We start from the raw sequence: 19,364 nt of genomic DNA, 5'->3' as shown, positions 1-19,364 counted from the left end.
GAGAGATGGGGCAGAATGAACTTTGGCTCATGTTCAAGAGTAATAAAGAATAAGAGTTAGCAGGGACTTTGAACATAAAAGAGACAAGATAAGAAAGCCATTAAATGTGATTCAGCAGCATGCCAAAGCAGATCAAGATGTTATTTACAATGCAACTCTGTTTTCATTTGGATAACAAGGAACAATAACACTTGCTCCACTTTGTCTCCTTGTAATGCATTAAGACCCCAGAACACTGGCACAGAATGTAAGAATTAGTTATGGACCAAAATAGGTGATGTTGTAGGCTAGATTGCTGGCCTATCGTCTTCCTCTTACGTTTTATTTAGACATTTCAGCAGGTATTGCCTTCAAAACAAATGTAATTTTTCACAAAAACAGCAGATATTTTATGGCTAGCCCTCATTATTATGAAATAGTTTCATCCTCCACGCACATTTTGTTATTATTAAACCCAGAGATGCAGACTSTGGACTGAATGTGTACAAGGAAGAAATTTGTACCTAGGTATTTCACGCATGATGTTTTGAGTAGGTAACATATATAGTGTTTGGGAACTATTAATGCAGTGAGCGTTCACATTACACTCAAAGCTGAGCAGAGAGCTGAGCTATAGACTATAATCTAATTGTGGGCTCCCAGTCATTCTGCTGCATCACAGAGGGAAAGTGGCAGCTCTGGGGATTGAGTATCATTTCAGTGTTACATGGTGGCTTCAGTAACAGGTGTGAGCACAGTTCCCAGGGTGGGACTAAGCATCTTCAGATATTCAGGCTTCAAAATGACAGAGTGATCACAAGAAGCTGTATGGAGACAGCTGATATGCGTGAATGCAAGAGAAAAGCAAGCAGGAGCCTGTGGCTTGCAAACTGATGTGTAAAATACTGGAGGTCAAGCAAGGAAATAGTCACGTCTGATGAAATGGCTTTTTGCTGCCTACTCCATCTCCTGCAGTGTGAGTTCTTAGACTGTGAAGACAGAAGTTGCTGAGGATGTGCAGTCTGAATCTGTCCCTTGCAATCTGTTCCTGTTTGATTCCAGAAGGCTGCAGGTTATTTTGTGCTGTGTGAATCGTGTGCTGCTGCATTTACCAGTTATTTTAGGTAAGAAGACAGTTTGAGCTAAGAGCCTTTCATTTCATTTTTCCTCTTCCTCCTCCTTGAGCTGCTTGGAGTAGAGACAGGCTGGCCCTCACAGTGCAAAAGATAGCAGGAGAGCCTTCCCCACCTTGGGCGTTCATGAGCTCTCAGCAATTATTTTTTTGCTGAATCCCCTGATGGAACAGTGCTACTAATAGGAACATGAACATAACCTGCAGGGCCAAAGACATTTGAATAATCTTGGTGCTTCATTTTCCTTCCAGTAACCAACAAAACCTTTCTTTTCCAAAAGTCTTTCAGCCTGCAGAAACATTCCCCTCCAGATAGGAAGCAGCAACCAGAGAGACTTGGACATGTTTGCTCTTTGCTAGGGTCTTCTCTCACTCCAGTTCTTACAGCTTTGATAATAAGCCTACTCTTGTGCTTAGTTTCTTCACAGGTTTGGTACCACTATTCTGGCATGCTGTTGCATGTCATGATCAAGAATGTAAGGTTGAAAGAAACTGTTTGGTTTATCAAGTCCAGTCCTCTCCTATCACAAGCCCTGCATTGTGTAATTATTTTCATGAAGATACAAAAGCACCATTGGGTAGTRAATACGTGCAACTGCAACAGAAGCTGGCTATCATTTGATTGCATCTTCTTTCAAGTGGTGAAAAGACTAGTCTCTCTGTCTCTTGTCCCTTTTTTATATTTGCATGAGAATTTGCTTTTCTCAGGGTTATGAATCTGATTTATACAGATGAGTTTTAGGGAAATCAGGAGGGTGGGAAATGAAAAAAAGTTGAATCTGTAGTTCAACTGCTGCACTGATGGCTTGTTTTGGTGTTGTTTTTTGAGTGGATTTGCTAAGCATGTTTCCCTTACTCTGATTTGCATGGGTGATATGATTGTCCTGCTTTTCATGCAGCAATTCCTATTTTTCCTTTATGGCTTGCTACAATGTGGCACTAAGTCATTATGCAGTGAACATGCAGCACAAAGCATTGAAGGAGTGTGGGTTGTGAAAGAACTAAACTTGGCATCAGTTTCTGTGCCCTTGGACAAGCAACAAGTTCCTAGTCCTCTGTCACTGTCCTCACAAGTGTTAGGTGAGCACTGTAGTATTCATCCTGTGGCAGAAATAATCCCCATGTAAAATAGGCAGCACAAAGTAATTGAGTGACTTGCTTAAGACTAGGCAAGAAATCAGTTGCTGGGATCTAAATCATCAGTTTAGATCCCTGACAAGATCATTCTTTCTTCTACTTTACTCTCTCTGTGAAGTTTGCTTCTCATAAAATGAGGCTAACAAAAAACTTCACAGGGTGTTACAAGGCATCATAAGGTAATGCTTTTAAAGTACCTGGGGTATAAAAAGCTGTATAGGCTAAGGCTAACTGTGAACTTCTTGTTTTAGGAAGGTGATCAGATATGAAAACATTGTGAAACACTGCATGTGTCAAGTTTGTCCGGCAGAGTACAGCTAGAAAGGTAGAAGCTCCAATATAGCTTTTAGCCTGCTAGGAACACACTATGAACAAAAATGTCTCCTGGAGAGCCAAGTGACACTGGATTACAGAGAAGGAAGAGATGGGAGGAGTTAGCTTGTAACAAATACAGGAAATGAGGTCAGCATAAACCGCAAGTTCTCTATTGTCTTAGCTTCATATAATTTACAATGCTAGAGGTAAGGAAGCTGAACAAATGCCAGCAGATTTGTGAGATGAAGTTAAATTTGAAGCCAAAATGCTAAAGCTTTGCCACTTGTAATGAGAAGTTAACCTCCATGAAGAGGTTGCTATGAGTGTGGGAAGGAGTTGTGCATATGTGGGTGCTTTCTGCAAAGGAAAACTGCTCACAATGCAAAAAATGTGCCATTCTAAAAATTTCCTAACTATTAGAAAATAGGTACATCTTCTGGGTATTTTTTTCCTTTTATCTGACTGACTTCCCCTTTCTCTTATTTCAGTTACTCTCATATTATACAGCTTTCCGAGTTACCTCTGAGAAGAATTGCTTTTATGAAGCAGGATACAGTAGTCAGATGATCTTGAGTTATAATCCAGACCATTCTATTTTTCCTAAAGATGCCTGTTGGCCATATATATGTCAAAATTGCAAGTGTTCTGGAAATTACAAATATATTACATTATTATATATTACAAAAATACAATGAAAAAGGCCTGCATAGTGCCTTATAAAATATATATGCAATTCTTTGTGYGATACTGCACAAACCCATAGGAATGCCTGAAGCCAAGCTGTTTTGAAATTTCAATTATTACAGTCCAAACGTGAAGAGCAGAAAAGGAATTGCTTGGATTTGAGTCACTGTGGGATTAAAACAAGCAGTTGTGCATGGGTTTTTTGAATTAGTTTCAGGGCAAGTTAGAGGTCCTTGAAAGTCTAAGATGAGGGATTTCACTTTCCTCAACTTGCAGAAACTCAGACATCATCCAATTAATAGCAACTTAGGAAGTCACTAAACACAAACTGAACAGTRGTCACTAATGTATGTGCTCTAAGTTTATGGCAAATGAAAGGGTAAAGTCATTTAGCTAAAACAACTTCTGTTGAGGTTAATGCGTGGTATTATTAATGTGTTAACGTAGTGCTAATGTTTTATCTTGTTGAATTGAAGTAACTCAGTTATGCATCCAATTGACTACATTTGTACAGCTGATAGTTCAGATTCTAGCTCCAGTTAAACTTCCAAATCTGATATGCTGTGCTGACAATGCCTGAGTATGAATTTTGTCCTTAGTTTCTGAAGGAGCAAGCACTTTGATAGCCTCCCTCTTTACTTTGATATGGATCTTTCCCTGCACTTCAAATAATAAATTGTTGAGCTTTATTCTAGGACATGGGAATTTTATCCTTTTGTTGTAAACAGCGATTATTAGTATAACTCCAGGATACCTTGGCTTAGTGATGCCTTACATAGGAACACAGAGAATGCCAAATAATGTAAAGGGATTTTATAAATACTTTCATACAGTGATGAAACCCCAGTATGACTAACTGAATGAGCCCTATACTTAACAAAACATATCTCTGGTGAGCCATCACAGTAGGGTACCACAACTGCTATGGAAAAACCCAGCTCTACAAACTGAAAACTAGCAGCATTGGAGAGAGAGCCCATCTCTCCAATGACCAGATCTACACCAGGATAGACTTGCCAGGATCCCAAGCAACACCTTCCATGTAGTGCAGAGAGGCTGTAGCATAAAGTATAGTGCTAATCTAAAAGACCTTATCAGTGATTTGACAAGTGGCTGTCTGTAATAGCCTRGTATGCACATCTAGTTTGAGTAGACCAGATACTCGTTTGCCTGTTTGCAAGTTCAGGCTGAAGTCCCACAAAGAATTTTAAGAGCAATCTCCAGTATGCACTTCATCATGCTAAAATAGTATGTGCAGTGGTATTAGTCACAATATTCTGTTCCTTGGAAGATCCAGGTAAGGTAGACTCCAGAATAAAAATTATGAATAATGTAAGGCAAGGAAGATAACGTGAACAATTTTGCAAGTTTCAAAGAGACTTGATGTGAATTTGGGTCGAGGTTGGGTTTAGGTCCTGTTTTTTCAAGTTAGCAATTAGTGTCATTCTCCTTTCATCACGATTTGTTTTTTCTTTTGCAGTGCCAGAAGCTCCGAGAGGTTTTTAACTTGGATTACCCACATAGCACCTTCCTGCTTAAGACTCTGACTGTTGTGTCTGGCCCTGACATGGTGGATCTCACTTTCCATAACTTTGTGTCCTACAAGGAGAATGTTGGCAAGGTACCAGGACTTGAGGGGAGAGGGGCTCTGGGGAACACCACGGGTTGAAGCATTCAAGGGAGAGCAGAAAAGAAGAGGGGAAGACAGGAATGCGAACCCTGTCAGTGTTACTGACAAGGTTATAAACATAGGATTATGTTCCAGTAAGGCACGGTACCTCTGTAGTTTAGAAACTTCTGTGCACACAGGACCAGTGGAAGAAGTTTAGTGTGTCTTTTTTGTCCTTCCTGTGCTTTGTATGGATAAACAGCCAGCTGAGAGGAGTAGGTGAAAAAGTTCCAGCAGCTAATTATATATAGGCAGTAGGAAGGTGATATAGCCAGGCCCAGGAAGTAAGAGCAGCCACTGAGAATTGTAGGCTGTAACTGTTGCCAGGTCCATGCCATTTCAGTGTTTGATGCTGTGTACTGGCTGGTGCAGTTCCCTAATGCCCAACTGCCTCTACCTTCTGTGTTTGTTTGTTCCCAGAACTGGGCTGAGGATATTATGGCCATTGTTCGGAATCCTCTCACGTACAATGCTTCTCGATACACCTTCCTAGAGAAAATGTAAGTGGTTTCTGACAAATGTTGTTCTCTAAAACATTCATATACTACCCTCTCTACACCAGAAATATAAGGTGCTTCAGCATCCAAGTCTTTTGACAGCCTCCAAAACAAGTCTTGTGTCAGCTCAGGAGCCCCAAGGTAGAGGTAGGGTGTTGTTAGCTGAGACATATGTCAAATGGCGGCTGACTGCCACCAAAGTACTTGAGCTTTTTGAAAATGCACTTGGTATTAGACAGAGATTCAGAGCCTGAGATATGTCCCCTCTGCAGTCACAGAGCTCCAAGAAATGCTCTCTTTTTTCTTGTCTCTGTAATACTGTTTGATTGGCAACCTGGGATCACTGAGGAACACTAAATAGCAGATACCATTATTTCATATCTATATCTAATGTTTCAGAGGAATCTCTTACTTTGATATTTAAGCTCTTATCATTTGCTTATCTCATCCAGGAAATGGGAACAGGTTTTGTCTGAGGCAAAGCTCACGATCTGTAGTCTGCTAGGACTCTGATTATTAGTTAACTCTTGGGTTCTTTTCCCAATTGTATTTTCTTTCTTTCTCTTTATTGATAAAACCTACAAGTGAAATTTTATCCTTCCTTGGCTTTTTTCACAGCCTGGTAAAGCTGAAGATGCAGCTTAATGCAGAGGGGAAAATTCCTGTCAGGAAGTAAGTACGGATATTTGTCTTTACTGTGTGTTCAGTCAGACTAAACAGAGTATCTGGTGATAGGATGGTAGTCTGGTGGCTTCAGCTGCCTGCTCCTGCTGCGCCAAAGAGGTAAAGCCACTGGACTCAGATCATGAGAGAACTCCTGCTGCACCTGTGGACCCCCACAAACAGAGGGACTTAGGACAAAATTTGGAAGGTCTTTTGAAGCTCATCTTCATTTGCAGCAAGAAGTTGTTTCACTTCCTGACTATTGCCAAGTAATGATCAGCAAAAACAACTCTGGTAATATTCTTGTCAGGGATTTTTTTGGCTAACCTGAGTTGAAGAGTGGATGAGGTATAGGACTCATTTTAGCTTTAATGTAAGAAACTTTGTGTTCGATCCATTTCTAGAGGAGAGCTTTTTGCTTGGCTCCCCAGTTAGCCTGAGCTAGCAGTCCTTTGCTTTCTCTTGTCTCCTTTCTTATTTTCTCCTTTCCCCATGTATTACCACTACAGCAATTCTATGCTGGTATGATTTTGCTGACTTCAGCCCTTACTCTGTATTTGAGAACAGATCTCTGGGCTAATTCTGGTTCAGGGTCAAAAGAGTGGAGGTCCGTATTTCACTATGCCCAGGGCTGGCTTTGTGCATCAAGGTAAGGCTGCCATGAGAATCAGCCAGGGCTGCTTTGTTGAAACAAAGACCTACCTATTCCTTCTCTTCCACTGCATGTGTGGCAGGAGTCTAGAATTGATTTTGTGCCACTCAATGTCTTCCCTGCTAAAATCATTCCATGACTGGTCTTATGGCTCCTCCATGTTTATTCAACACATACAGTGACAAAAGACTGCACTGCAGTATTGAATTCTCTTTTCGATGCATAAATTATCCTCTATATTAAGAATAAGGACCTGTAGTTAGTGCATTCTTAAGTATTCACTGGAAGGTTTTGAACCACTCTGCCTCTGGCTTTGTGCTGCATTATAGCATCACAAGAAGCAAGTGCTAATCACTTGTAATAAATGCACTACCTACTGTGTGTTATATTGCCTAATAATTTTAGACTGAGTCTGTGTTGGCTAAATCTGTTATGGGATGGTTGATTATTATTCAACARTAAACATTTGTTATTGTTGTTTGTTTTATAAACCACCAGTCAGCAGAATTTCATTTGGTCAGAAACTAGTGTATTTGTCAAAGGATTTTTTAGAATGTGTAGGTCTTTAATGAGTGACGCACTRGGGAAGAGTTCTTTAAATTGATCTTTAAAATGCAAGCAACGTACTGCAAACAGAAAAGAACTTATTTTTTCCAAAACAAGCTTAAAATAATCTCTGCAGGCTGTCTCTCCCCTAAATGCTCTGGTCTTTCTCTCTGGCACAGTAGTTAAAAGTGCTTTGCTATCCGAAGTATTAGACCACTAAATAGTCCAGATTAAGAGCAAAGTTTATAAAAGTATTTAGCATCTCCATGTGCAGGTAAATGTTCAGTGGGCTTTCAAAACTCCATATCTGAATAAATTTGGAAATTTCACTAAGCATCTGCCTTTGTCTTTAGATATTTACATCCCTTTGAAGCATAGCAAGGGTGCTGTAATTTTTGCCTTGCAAAAGGCTGCTTGGGAACCAATATAAAATGAGTTTGCATAAGTTTGCTGCAGCTCCCACTGAACACTTTTCCACCTGTTACCACATTTGGTATTCTTGTTCCTGTTCTTTGCCTGTGAGCACCTGAGACACCAGGAGCTTAATAGAAGTGGCATCTGAATTTATCCACAGAGGAGTCCTCATTGTTGCTGGTTGGGAGTTTCTAAAAGTAGGGAGAGTTCAGTTATTGTTAATATCACAKTAAATAGCAAAGAGCATGCTTTAAGGTGAAGACTTGACACAATGAATTCTGCCCTGCAGACCAGTACCCAGCTTTCTAAATTGGAGGTGAGCTTTGGTTTCTGCAGCAGCAGCAGCCTTTTGTGCATCCATCATGTAATACAGCAATTTCTTTGCCTGTGTGATGGATTTGTTCCTCAAATTCATGAAAAGCCTTTGGTTTCCAGGACATAAATTTTGTCTTCATCCACAGCAGCAGATTTACCTGTTCGTGTTTTTTTTTTTTTTTTTTTTTTTTTTTTTTTTTTTTTTTTTTTTTTTTNTTTTTTTTTGAGTCTTGTCTAGTTAGGAGTAAATTTGTACTGAAATGCCTGCTATTGCATGAGATAGTATCTTGATAGTATCTTACAGGTGTCTCTGAGAACTTTGCCAACGAGACCAAAGAGGTCACCTCCAAGAGGGTAAGGGAAAGAGGGAAGGACAGTCAACAGTGACTCTGAGGATAAAGTAATCCAGCTTAGTGTCAGAGCTCCGATCGAGTCCATAGCAGAACCTCTGTATAAAGATAACAGTCAAAATATCTACAGTAGAAACACTGTCTTCCTTCTCTGATTCATGTTTGCAATATTCTTGACTATTCCCTTCATTGTACATACTGAAGCACTCCTCTGTATATCTTGCACTTTGGCTGCTTCTCTCAGCCACCAAATCCAGATTTTCTGATTTCACTCTAGTTACAGTGTGGTTTTGATTTCCCCCTTCCCCCTTGCCCCGGTCAGTATTTTTCAGATGTTCCCTGCAGATAGGAAGAGAGTGGAAGCAGCATTAAGTGCTTGTCATCTTCCAAAGGGCAAGGTAAGGATCCTAGTAGGTAGCCAAAGGTCTTACTAGTTTGAAAAAATCTTTTTGCCTATTCTGACATGATGCCCTTGGCTCTGAAAAAATCAGCAGCCCAAACGCTATAAATTGCTGTGAAGCCATGCCTTTACCTTAACTGCAAGCATGCTAAGATTAAATTTTACTGTTCATATTGCAGTAACACTTGTGGTTCTGTTATCACTGGTACTAAATGGCACAAGAAGCAGCACATTCCCCTCCACCTGCTTTACCTGTTCCACTGTCTGCTCTTTGAAGCAACAGATCTGAAGGTTAATCTTGGCCCAGCTACCAACTTGCTGAGTACAATCCAAGCCTCTGATCAGTGCATCATGCTCTGGCTTTTACAACCACACAAGAGGCAGCAAAGGACAGTTTGCTTTACTGTCCCTTTTGAAATAGGCCTTCTCCACAATACTTCTCCACTCCATCTGTTCTTTTCTCAACAGCTTACCAGATGCTCCATTTTCTCATTTAAATTGTCACAAACAAATGTTTTAAGTGCTGGACTGTGGGTGTGTAGTGTTAGCAGAGAAATGAAGGCAGTAATAGATTTGTGATACTGACATGTCTCTTTCATTTTCAGAATGATGCTATCAACCCAGAGGACTTCCCTGAGACTGTGTATAAAACTTTCCTTATGAACCTGTGTCCTCGGCCTGAGATTGATGAGATATTTACCTCACAGTAAGTTTCCCTTAAGCCACAGTGATTTCTTGAGACAAAAGACTAGGCAAAAAGGACGAGCAAGGGTTTGTAGTGCTGTATAGTATGGTTGGTCTCAAGCTTTCCTAGAATGGCAGGTACCCAGGTCACAAAATGGTGACTTAGCACCTTCACTGACAGTCTGAACAGAATGGATGAGGCCTCACTGGGCTGCAGGAACTCTCAGTTGTCACCTTCAAAGTGCCGATTCCAGGTCAATGTTAGATCATCCTAATGTGACAGGGCTTGTGGCTACCCCCAAACAAGGCCTTGTACAGGATGAGAACAATAGGTCCTTAGAAGTAACCAGTTTTTGTTTTTTCCCCCCTCCCCAAGCAGATAAATCTGTGACTTCTTAAGTGGACTTGATTTCACAGGGCAAGCAATTCAATGTGTTCTAAAATTCAGGCCCTTTCAGAGTTCAAATCTATGGCAAAAATATKCTTTCAGCACAACCTGTTAACAGTATTGAATTAATTAGGGAGAAGAATATAGAAACAGAAGGAAGGTCACAGTGAGAAGCATTGTTTACAGGAAGAAACACAGACAAGACAGGAGTTTGTGGGCCCAGAGGAGTAGGCACCYGTTGGTTTACCAGAGGAAGGACCAATCTCTCCATTGTGAAGTTTTCCTGGGTAATACACAGGTCTGACCCTTGTTCCTCTGTAATTCTCTTCCCATAGTCATTTAAAAGCTAAGCCTTACATGACCAAAGAGCACTTGGCAAAATTTATCAACAAGAAGCAGCGAGACTCTCGCCTCAATGACGTCCTTTTCCCACCAGCCAAACCTGAACAGGTGCAGAGTCTGATAGAGAAATATGAGCCKAGTGGGATTAACATCCAGAGAGGTGAGTCTTGCTCAGCACATAGGTCTGTTTTTCTGTAATGTCYTGCTGTGGCAGGAAAATAGCAGAGGATCTCACACTGTCTGCTTCCCTGACTTTCCCAGGGGAGTAGCCAGCCTAATTCTCACAAGCCCTTATGTTATCATGCAATGGCAAGGAGGTGCCAGAACTGTTTTGTTTCATTGCCATTAACAGCTTTGTTTTCCACGTAGGGCAGTTGTCTCCGGAGGGGATGGTCTGGTTCCTCTGTGGGCCTGAGAACAACGTGATAGCACTGGACAAATTAGTGCTGAACCAGGACATGACCCAGCCGCTCTCACACTACTTCATCAATTCATCACACAACACATACTTAACAGGTACAGACAGTTCCATAGTCTGCCTTAGCTCATGTGCATATGTGCCATCACAAAGGATGCATGAATGATCTTGTCAAWTGATCAGGCAGATATATCTGCCCTGAAATTTGAAGGACTGAGGGCAGAAATACACCTGAGGGGTGTGACAGTTAGATGCTGTGCAAAAGGAAGATATGTCACCCTGTTACCTAAAACATCTTGCCAGCCTGCCATGTACACCTGCTCAAGGAAGGCGGAGGGTTGGTTCTTTTACTCCAGCTTACACGGAAAATGTCCCACATGAATAAATAACGATGGGCATCACTCCTTCTACTCTTCTCCAGCTGGTCAGTTTTCTGGCATCTCCTCTCCTGAAATGTACCGCCAGACACTGCTGGCTGGCTGTCGCTGTGTAGAGCTGGATTGCTGGAAGGGCCGTCCCCCAGATGAGGAGCCAATCATCACTCATGGGTTCACAATGACAACTGAGATCCTCTTCAAGGCAAGGAAGGAGTTTCTTCCATATATGTTTTACATTGCTTAGTTTTAGACTGACTTCTGTTCAGGGAGSCTGGTTGGCTGAAGGGACTGTCAAATGCATGTCCCTTCAAATATTAAGGGCAAAGATGTTTGAGAGAAAATGGTTGATGAGAAGATGGCAAGTGAATGAATTTGTAGATAGGAGGAAAGACTAGCAAATATGTAATAGGTTGGAGTTTGTGTATGTTTTTGGAGTGGGAGGACCAGAAGAGTTGTTAGATGGATGAAGATGAATGAATGAGTGAAATATAGGCTGTCAGATAAGAGTGATGGAGAGGTGGTTGAGTAGGTATATCTGCATACACTGCAAGTTGTGTAGTTGTGTAGCAAGGTAGATGTATGGATAGAGAGTTGGATGAGAACAGTGGATTTATAGATGCATGCCTGTTGGGAAAACAAAARTCAAGACGGCTTTTAGAAAACAAAGGATTAAAATGAGTTTGTCTCCTAACTGATCTACAGCAGGTTTGTGTCTTAGAGCATCACATGGGAGCACTTTGAAGGAATATTGTAATTACTTCCTAATTACATGGCTGTGTGGAGTGTGCTCCACACAGAGGCAGACAGCTTCCCTGATGATTCAGATCACATGCTTCAGAAGCACAGTCCAAAGCCTGCTTCTCACTTGGAAATTTAGGGCATTTAACCACAGTTACAAACAGCTTGTAGGTTAAAAATCAATGCAGCACACTTTTTTTTTTTTTCTTTTTCCTGCAGTCCTTTACAGCAGCTGCCAGCGGGCAAAGGCATTTTTTTTTGTAAACTCTTAATACTTATTCTGTGACTTCCCTCCAGTTCCCACACTTCATTATTCCCAAAATATTTATGTGTAGGGCAAGAACACCCATGATCCTTAATAATGATCAGAGGTATTGTCATATTCAGTAATTTCCTAGATCCTGTAATACCACTGCTGCTTTTTGTGCAGCAGTTCACTATGGATAGGAGAAATTATGACAGCTGTAGCTGCTGTAATTGTAGCAAGTTCTTCTAAAGCATGTGACTGTACCTCAAGGAAATTATAACCCGTTAACTCAGCATGTGTCCAAGTTCTAGTTTTATATAATAAGTAGATCCTTCCCTCCACAGCTCCCTCCCTTCTGTAATGTTGCCTGTGGCCTTTTAGTAGCTTCTTCTGCACCTTTTCCTTTCCTGAACCTTGAAGGTTTATTTGATAGGCAGTTCAAATAGCCAATGGAGGAGCAACTGTGGCAGCCTCCCTCACTAAGATGCTTACTGAATCAGGATTTTGGGAGGAAGTAGAGAGGGCTGATTGCTTGTTTTGACTCCTTGGTTTGGTCTGTGGGATGAGGGGTTGCCCAGRTTGAAGTCATGATGCTAAATTTGTACTTAAGTGTTTAACCTGCAGTCCATGTATCACTGTAGGATATGCCATGGTCTGTGTGTTCTTAGTGCACAAATGGACAGGAATAAAATTTGGGAGGTAATTGCAAAGGAGCAAATGATACTTCTTTAACATACTGATTAGCARCACCCAGAAAGGAAAGAGTGGAAAGTTTGTGGCAATTTAGTAGGGGTTTGGGGAAAATATGATTTTTTTTCTTATATCGTTAATACTGAGAATGTTTCCATGGTATCTGCATTTGAAATGTCAGCACTGCTGACTACTGAGCATTCAAGTGCTCTCTACTATGAGACAGAAAGATTTTATAGTCAGGTAAAATAACATAAAATTATGACATAAAATTGGACAGATTCAGAGGTAAGTATAAAAAGGGTTAGAAGTGACCTGATCTGGTGCTTTGTCCATCTTTTTCTGCCAGTTTGAAGTGCATCTTACAGTGGTTTGTTTCTCTGACTAGATGTTTTCATATTCATTTATGTATTCTCTTAGCCATGTAAGAAAAAGAAAAACTCACATTCTTGCATCTTTGGYTTTATTTTTTGTGTGATCTATTGACTTCAGCTGTCTGAAAGAGAATCTCAGGGATTTAGAGGTGGAACTTGTATTCTCTGGGGCTGGAAATCTGGACAGGTTTGGAAAAGAATCTGTCACTTTCTTACTGGGAGAAGTTCATTTGCATTAGAGAGAACTCCTGACAATGATCAGTTTGGAGATCTGAAAACTGGAGGTCAATTCAGTGGGTAGCCAGCTGTATGGCTCTGATATTAGCGAGTGCTTATTTTCTCTCTCTCTGACCATTTCCTTCCTTTAGGATGCCATTGAGGCCATTGCAGAAAGTGCTTTCAAAACATCTCTCTATCCTGTTATCCTGTCCTTTGAAAACCATGTGGACTCGTGAGTATCTGGTGCTTGGGATCAGATATGAGTGAATTGTTCTCTCTATTATCCAGAGCAGAAAGTCTACAGGCAAGGCCTGCCTGGTTTTAAGTKGGTCCCTGGCTGAGCTTTAGGACAGTGAAATGAAACACTGGTGGAGATATATGAAGCAGTTGGGAGTGGGTCAGAGCTGAAAGGCGAGAAGTAAAGCTACAGAATGAGAGCCACCATAACTGCCCATYCCCTTAGCTGGGGGTGACAGAGTATGGATAAAAGGGATTAATCCTGGACAAGTATTTCAGGATCTGTATAATTGTTGGAGAGAAGGTAAGAGATTGTTTACRGGGTAGAATATGTGAATCTCAAGTGGTCACTCATGCTAAGCTGCAGATTTGGGCACCTGCTTTCCTACTCGCTCCTATTTGATTTCCTTGTTTGTTAGACCCAAGCAGCAGGCAAAGATGGCTGAATACTGCCGAACTATATTTGGAAACATGCTGCTGACAGAGCCGCTGGAAAAATACCCAGTAAGTGAAGCCTGAAGTGGCATGTGAAGAACCTTGATTGGTGAASAGATCATTGTGAGAAAACAGGTTACTTGCAGTTTTGGAGACTCCACRGCAGATACAAGGATTGAGAGAGGGTGCAGCAGATGAACAAGCCTGGTTTATAGTGGTGAACAACATGGAAAATGGAGGGAGGATTTCTCAATTGCAGAGGTTTTCCTAACCACTTGCCTGATTCTGCTCTTACTTAACAGTCTGTGATTTCAGTGACTTTAGAAACTGAGCCCTAGGTGACCAAGTTGTACCAATTGTATCAAGATGGGTTAGTATATGCTGGTGCATGGTACCATTTTAAATGCATTCTGTGGAGCATAAGAGAAATATTAGAGTAAGGGACTGGAGAGTTGACAAAACCAATTGCAGTGGAATTGCCTAAGTGTGCAATTCCTTTTGGATAAGTAGTGGAGGGGGCTGAGACACCTAGCAAAAGCAACTATTTTTGAGCATTGAGGTCAAAAGAGCTGAAAAGAAGCAGTGAGCATATTGGTAGTTGCCTGTTGTCCAGACCCATGTCCCTGTGTARGCAAAGGGGAGAAACAGAATGAGTGTTTAGACTATTAATTAAATTAATTATTAATAGGCCTGTTGCTCTCTATACTGCGAAACACAGTTTGAGTCACATATCCTACTCTGATATCTTATTTCAAATCTGCATCAGGCAGATAGTTTAAATATGATGTGAATGCTGATCTAGGACTGAGGCTCTGGGATAATGAGAGAAGTAGGTGGATGTGAAGTGAGAAGGTGTATGGATGGCTCCAGGTAATACATTTTTTTTTTAACTGTYGTACGGGATGAGTGACTAAAAACAGCATGGCATACACAGGCAACAGAACATGAAAGGACTGATACRTGCAAAATGCTGGTCTGAAACCAGCTTCTGGAAGGTGAAGTTTTAGAGTAGGATATGCTAGAATGTAGAGAAGTTAAAGTATACAATGGTTGAGAGAGGTTTCCATGCACTAATAAGTAGCCAGAGGAATGATACTGGAAAGGATTGGAAAGCCAAGTGTTTCTGTCTTTGCGATGAAAATTCATATGAAATTTCTCTGTTGTAGCTGAAGCCAGGAGTTCCTCTACCAAGTCCTCAAGATCTCTTGGGAAAAATATTGATTAAGAACAAAAAGAAACAATCTATAGCTGGAAAGAGGCAAAATTCCTTGAAGAAAGGGAGAAATGTAGAACCAGAAATCACTGAGCAGCCAGCCTCTATGGACAGTGAAGATACAGGTGTGTTTGAAGGGAAGATGGACTTGTACAGTACGATGAGCATGTCTGCTCCCCCCTCCCCGCCCCGCCCTGGAAACCTTMCAGATCGGCCCAATACTCAATATCTTGAGGCAAGCTGATACCAGTCATTAATTCAGGCATCTCAAGAAGAAGCATAAGCTTGGAAGAGAAATTAAGCCTTCAGAATATTTTCAGAGGCTTCAGTCCAACCAGTAACAGAAAACCAACTTAATTCCCTGCCCATCAACCCTTCTGCCTGCTCTGAGGTTTATGGCTGCATGGGTTGGTAGTTCACTGATAGCACTGGCTGTTGGTTTTACAGAAGCGTGGATAATTTTTTTTTACTATCTGTAACTCTCTGATAACCACCTTAAAGTTCTTGAAGGTTTATAAAACCTTCAGTTTCTGCTCTCCTCCCCACCACTTCAGTCTCAAGGCCTATTGGCTCACAGAACTGAAGACAGAACAGTCAGTTTTCAGCCCCGGTCATAACAGGAGCATATGAATGGAAGACACCATTACAGAGAACCTGGAAACCAGACATTCAGTCCCAAAAATGTGCATGACCCTTGTTGAGGGAAACAGCATTGTGSTTGTGAATCTTGGGGTATGAGGGAGTCCCCCAGTAAGAATGACTGAGTCTCCTCAGTATGCTAGTCCAGAGCTCGGCCTTTTCATATTGGGATTTGGTTAATAAAGTAGTATGATGGCTCTTTTTCCYCCGCTTCTTATTCCTGTGTGGCTTGCTTGGGCAGTTTTCCAGATCTGTCTGTCTCCTGTAACTCTGCATTGCTAGTGGAGTTAATATTGGAGCTCCAGTGAGCAATCTACAGTGTCTTGTCTCAGKGTGCTACTGATGTTGGCTGTGTGTGCTTAGTCTGGGCAGGTGATGTGGCTGAAGAGGAACCAGAGGAAGAGGAGGAACAGCCAGGAAACTTGGATGAAGAGGAAATTAAAAAGATGCAGTCAGATGAGGTAGTATCATTGCTGTCTCTTTTCCTTTTCTGGTTTCTCTGGGGCCTCACTATCCTGAATTGAGATTAAATCCCAAATGGGAATGAGCTGTGCTGTGACTGATCAGGGACCTTCCCTTCTCCAAGGCAACAAGACTTCTGCAGGAGAAACTGAATGATATAAATGATATTACAAGTGTGTAGAATATGGCAGGAGAGGTATTATTTCTGAGTCTGCCTTTGATATTCTGCATGATTTGCAGATAATTGTTTGCCTTCAGGGTGTTTGGAGGGGCTTAGCCTTAGTCCAATAAAAGCKGTTAAAGAAATGTGAAGTGCAGTTGATTAAGGGGGATGTAGCTGATCAACATCCCCTTGGATAGAAAATCTATTTCACACTTCTGTCTTCCTAGTCTCAGTCAGAGAGCAGGGCAAAAAATGTCCCAGGTTTGTTCCAGACTCCATGTTTTGAGAGGTTAAAGTATTCATCTTGATACCTCTTCATACAAAGTGTTTTGGTTTCAGTTTTCGTCTAGCTGCCYGGAGGCCCTGCCTCTGCCTACACAGTGCCTAGAAAATAATTGCAGGACTAAGAAACCAAAGAAACAGCTGTGCTCTGGTCAGAACAGCCATTAGATTTCTTTGATTGTAAAGCCCAGGTGTGTTTTGTTTCATTGCTAGGAAAGGTCTCTTCATCTTCATCTGTCTTCTCTTGGGTTTTGTTTCCTGCCTAGGGCACGGCCAGTTTGGAAGTGACCGCGTATGAGGAAATGTCCAGCCTAGTTAATTATGTCCAACCCATCAAATTTGACTCCTTTGAAGTCTCTTCCCGTAAGTTAGACTCCAGCCCTTTCAGGGTCCTGACTATTTCCCTTTGACCAGAGAAGGCATGCTTCAGATGTYGGTGTTCTCCAGCTGACTTTGTCATTTTCTTTAACCTGTTTTCTGTCATCTTCTCTCTCTGTCACTGTATTATCTACATGCACTTCCCTTTCATCCTTCTCCCTGTAGTAAGGAATTGGTAAGGAAAAGATAGGGATGCATCAGATCTGGCCTTCAGTTATACAACTGAGAATGAAAGAAAATAATTGTCTAAAGGTAAATGATGCCTTTGTGGACTTGCTTTGCTGTTTCTGAGGGCAGGACTGAGCCCAGTCTTTCCTGATGTTTGTGATTGGCCTTCCTCTTCCATGGCAATTAAGACCCTAGCTGGTGACAGAGAAATCTTGAAAATGCACTCAGTTTCTTAATACATGATACCTATCTCTGAGTGAGGTGGATTCAATGATAAATTAAAAAAAAAGAAGAAAAAGAGAGAGAGAGAGAGAGAGAAAGTAAGTACGGGAATGAAGAAGGAGAAACTTGACAAAATAATAAACTTTGCCCAAAACTTTGCTTTGAATATTCGGATTCACTTGGAACTAAAAMTCCAGGTAGAAGTTGTTCTCCAAATTTCAATAGAATCCAGGAATAGATGGGCATAAATCCTTGTGATTTAAGTGCTACCTAAGCAATTATAAATGTACAGTTCAGAGACCCAGTGTGGAGCTGTATATGTTATAGTGCATAGCCTGGCACTATAAGGTGAATTCTTTCATATGCACACATACCTTTGCAAGTCAATCCTGTTTGTACTCCAGAAGTTCCTGTCCTATAGTGAACTGGTCTCTCCCTGGTAAACATAAATAACTTCATAAGGAACATAGTTCTTCAGTCCCATCACAAGGGACCAGAGAAAAATTAATTGCCTCAATCAGAAAATAGTACCTGGTAGAAAGTGGGAATAAACAGACTGAATGCTTCCTATGTCCATTGCGTGCTATAGTTTCCACACACAGAATAGTAAGAGATGGGGGGTTGGGCATGCCTTTGTCTAAATGCTTTCTTATCTCCTGTTTCTAGAGAAGAACCGGAGTTATGTCATCTCTTCCTTCACAGAGTTGAAGGCTTATGATCTGCTAACCAAGTTCCCTCTGCAGTTTGTAGAGTATCCTTTTGGCAACATTTGGCCAGTATAACTGTTTATATTACCAACGGAGAGTGAGAGCATAAAATGTTGCATGAATACGTCAAACTCTGACAAAAGATGCAGTCTTGTGAGTACTAATTTGAAGCTTGAGTAAGGCTGAGGCAGATATGACCAGCTTCTGGTTTCAGGAGCTGATTAACTGTTAGTCAGAGGCAGAATGGGTGAATGAACAGTGTAGCTGCCAGAAACATGAGAGATTCTAGGGTGGTTTGGAGACTGTTGACAGATTCTTGACAGGATGCATCCTACTCTAACAAAGCCATGATGGCCAGATGCTTGCTCTTAAGAAGAAAGGGATATGGGAAAGAAGCCTGTCATTGAACCTCTCCTCTCATTTGGAAGGTTCTGAACAGTTGGTAGCAGAACTTCAACAACTCTCATAATTTGAACATGTGAGCTAGACCTGGGGTACACAGGCAGCAGAAGTGCTCCAGACCTGTTTCCAATAGAGTAAATGTAGATATAACAAGAGACAGATGAGCCGGATTTATCCCAAAGGCACCCGGATGGACTCCTCTAATTACATGCCCCAGATGTTCTGGAACGTCGGCTGTCAGATGGTGGCACTGAACTTCCAGACCATGGGTGAGTGTCACATTGTCCTCTAGCTTTTTGGTGGGTGAGGCTGTGTGCTCATTTTCACTGTCACTTCTTCCTTTGCTGTTATTTCCTAACACTGCCGTTGGTCTGAATGTGTTTATTATGTGCCTTCTCCCCCACTGTGTTCTTCCTCCCTGACTCTGTCTCCTGCAGACCAAAAGCACTTTTCTAGACTCACCACAAACCTGGCATGCAGTGCTAGCAATGCCAATCCTACACACTTGTGCATRCACACAAATACGGACTGGCTGTCATTCCGTATCCACATACCACCTCTGACTGTTTTGTAATGTCAGGCTGCATAATGTGCACAGTTACATCAGAAGACTGCCCTTCCCCTAAGCTGCCTGCTCTTTTGAGAGGCATCAGGTATAGTTCCATCTAGCTATGGGATTGTCCTGTCTGTGCAGTCACTTCCAGTATACTAACCTGAGCAGGTAAGAATGGCCTTTTGTTGCTGCACAGCCAGGAGGAGAAGACAAAAGAAGATCTTCCAGGTGAACCTATTCTCTCATCCTCTTCATCCCTCACTCTCTTATATA

At 41.5% G+C, this 19,364-nt stretch overlaps 1 protein-coding gene across 2 annotated transcripts in view; it reads left to right on the top strand.

Moving 5' to 3' along the window:
- PLCB2 (phospholipase C beta 2) overlaps positions 1-19,364 on the top strand; it is a 47,543-nt gene that overhangs the window by 11,649 nt on the left and 16,530 nt on the right. For both annotated transcript variants that reach the window (XM_085307345.1, XM_085307346.1), the window contains exons 4-18: positions 4,728-4,868; positions 5,337-5,416; positions 6,032-6,085; positions 8,676-8,751; positions 9,359-9,459; positions 10,161-10,327; positions 10,537-10,683; positions 11,007-11,164; positions 13,380-13,462; positions 13,887-13,971; positions 15,069-15,240; positions 16,118-16,215; positions 16,928-17,024; positions 18,096-18,180; positions 18,683-18,807. In XM_085307345.1, coding sequence (XP_085163471.1) covers positions 4,728-4,868; positions 5,337-5,416; positions 6,032-6,085; positions 8,676-8,751; positions 9,359-9,459; positions 10,161-10,327; positions 10,537-10,683; positions 11,007-11,164; positions 13,380-13,462; positions 13,887-13,971; positions 15,069-15,240; positions 16,118-16,215; positions 16,928-17,024; positions 18,096-18,180; positions 18,683-18,807 — 1,669 coding nt within the window. The remainder of the gene's footprint in view (positions 1-4,727; positions 4,869-5,336; positions 5,417-6,031; positions 6,086-8,675; positions 8,752-9,358; positions 9,460-10,160; positions 10,328-10,536; positions 10,684-11,006; positions 11,165-13,379; positions 13,463-13,886; positions 13,972-15,068; positions 15,241-16,117; positions 16,216-16,927; positions 17,025-18,095; positions 18,181-18,682; positions 18,808-19,364) is intronic.

The sequence above is a fragment of the Rhea americana genome, unplaced genomic scaffold (assembly GCF_003343005.1).
Source record: "Rhea americana isolate MKP2758 unplaced genomic scaffold, rheAme1 scaffold_257, whole genome shotgun sequence".
Lineage (NCBI taxonomy): Eukaryota > Metazoa > Chordata > Aves > Rheiformes > Rheidae > Rhea > Rhea americana.
Note: the sequence above shows the minus strand (reverse complement) of the source record. Positions and strands in the feature narration are given on the sequence as shown.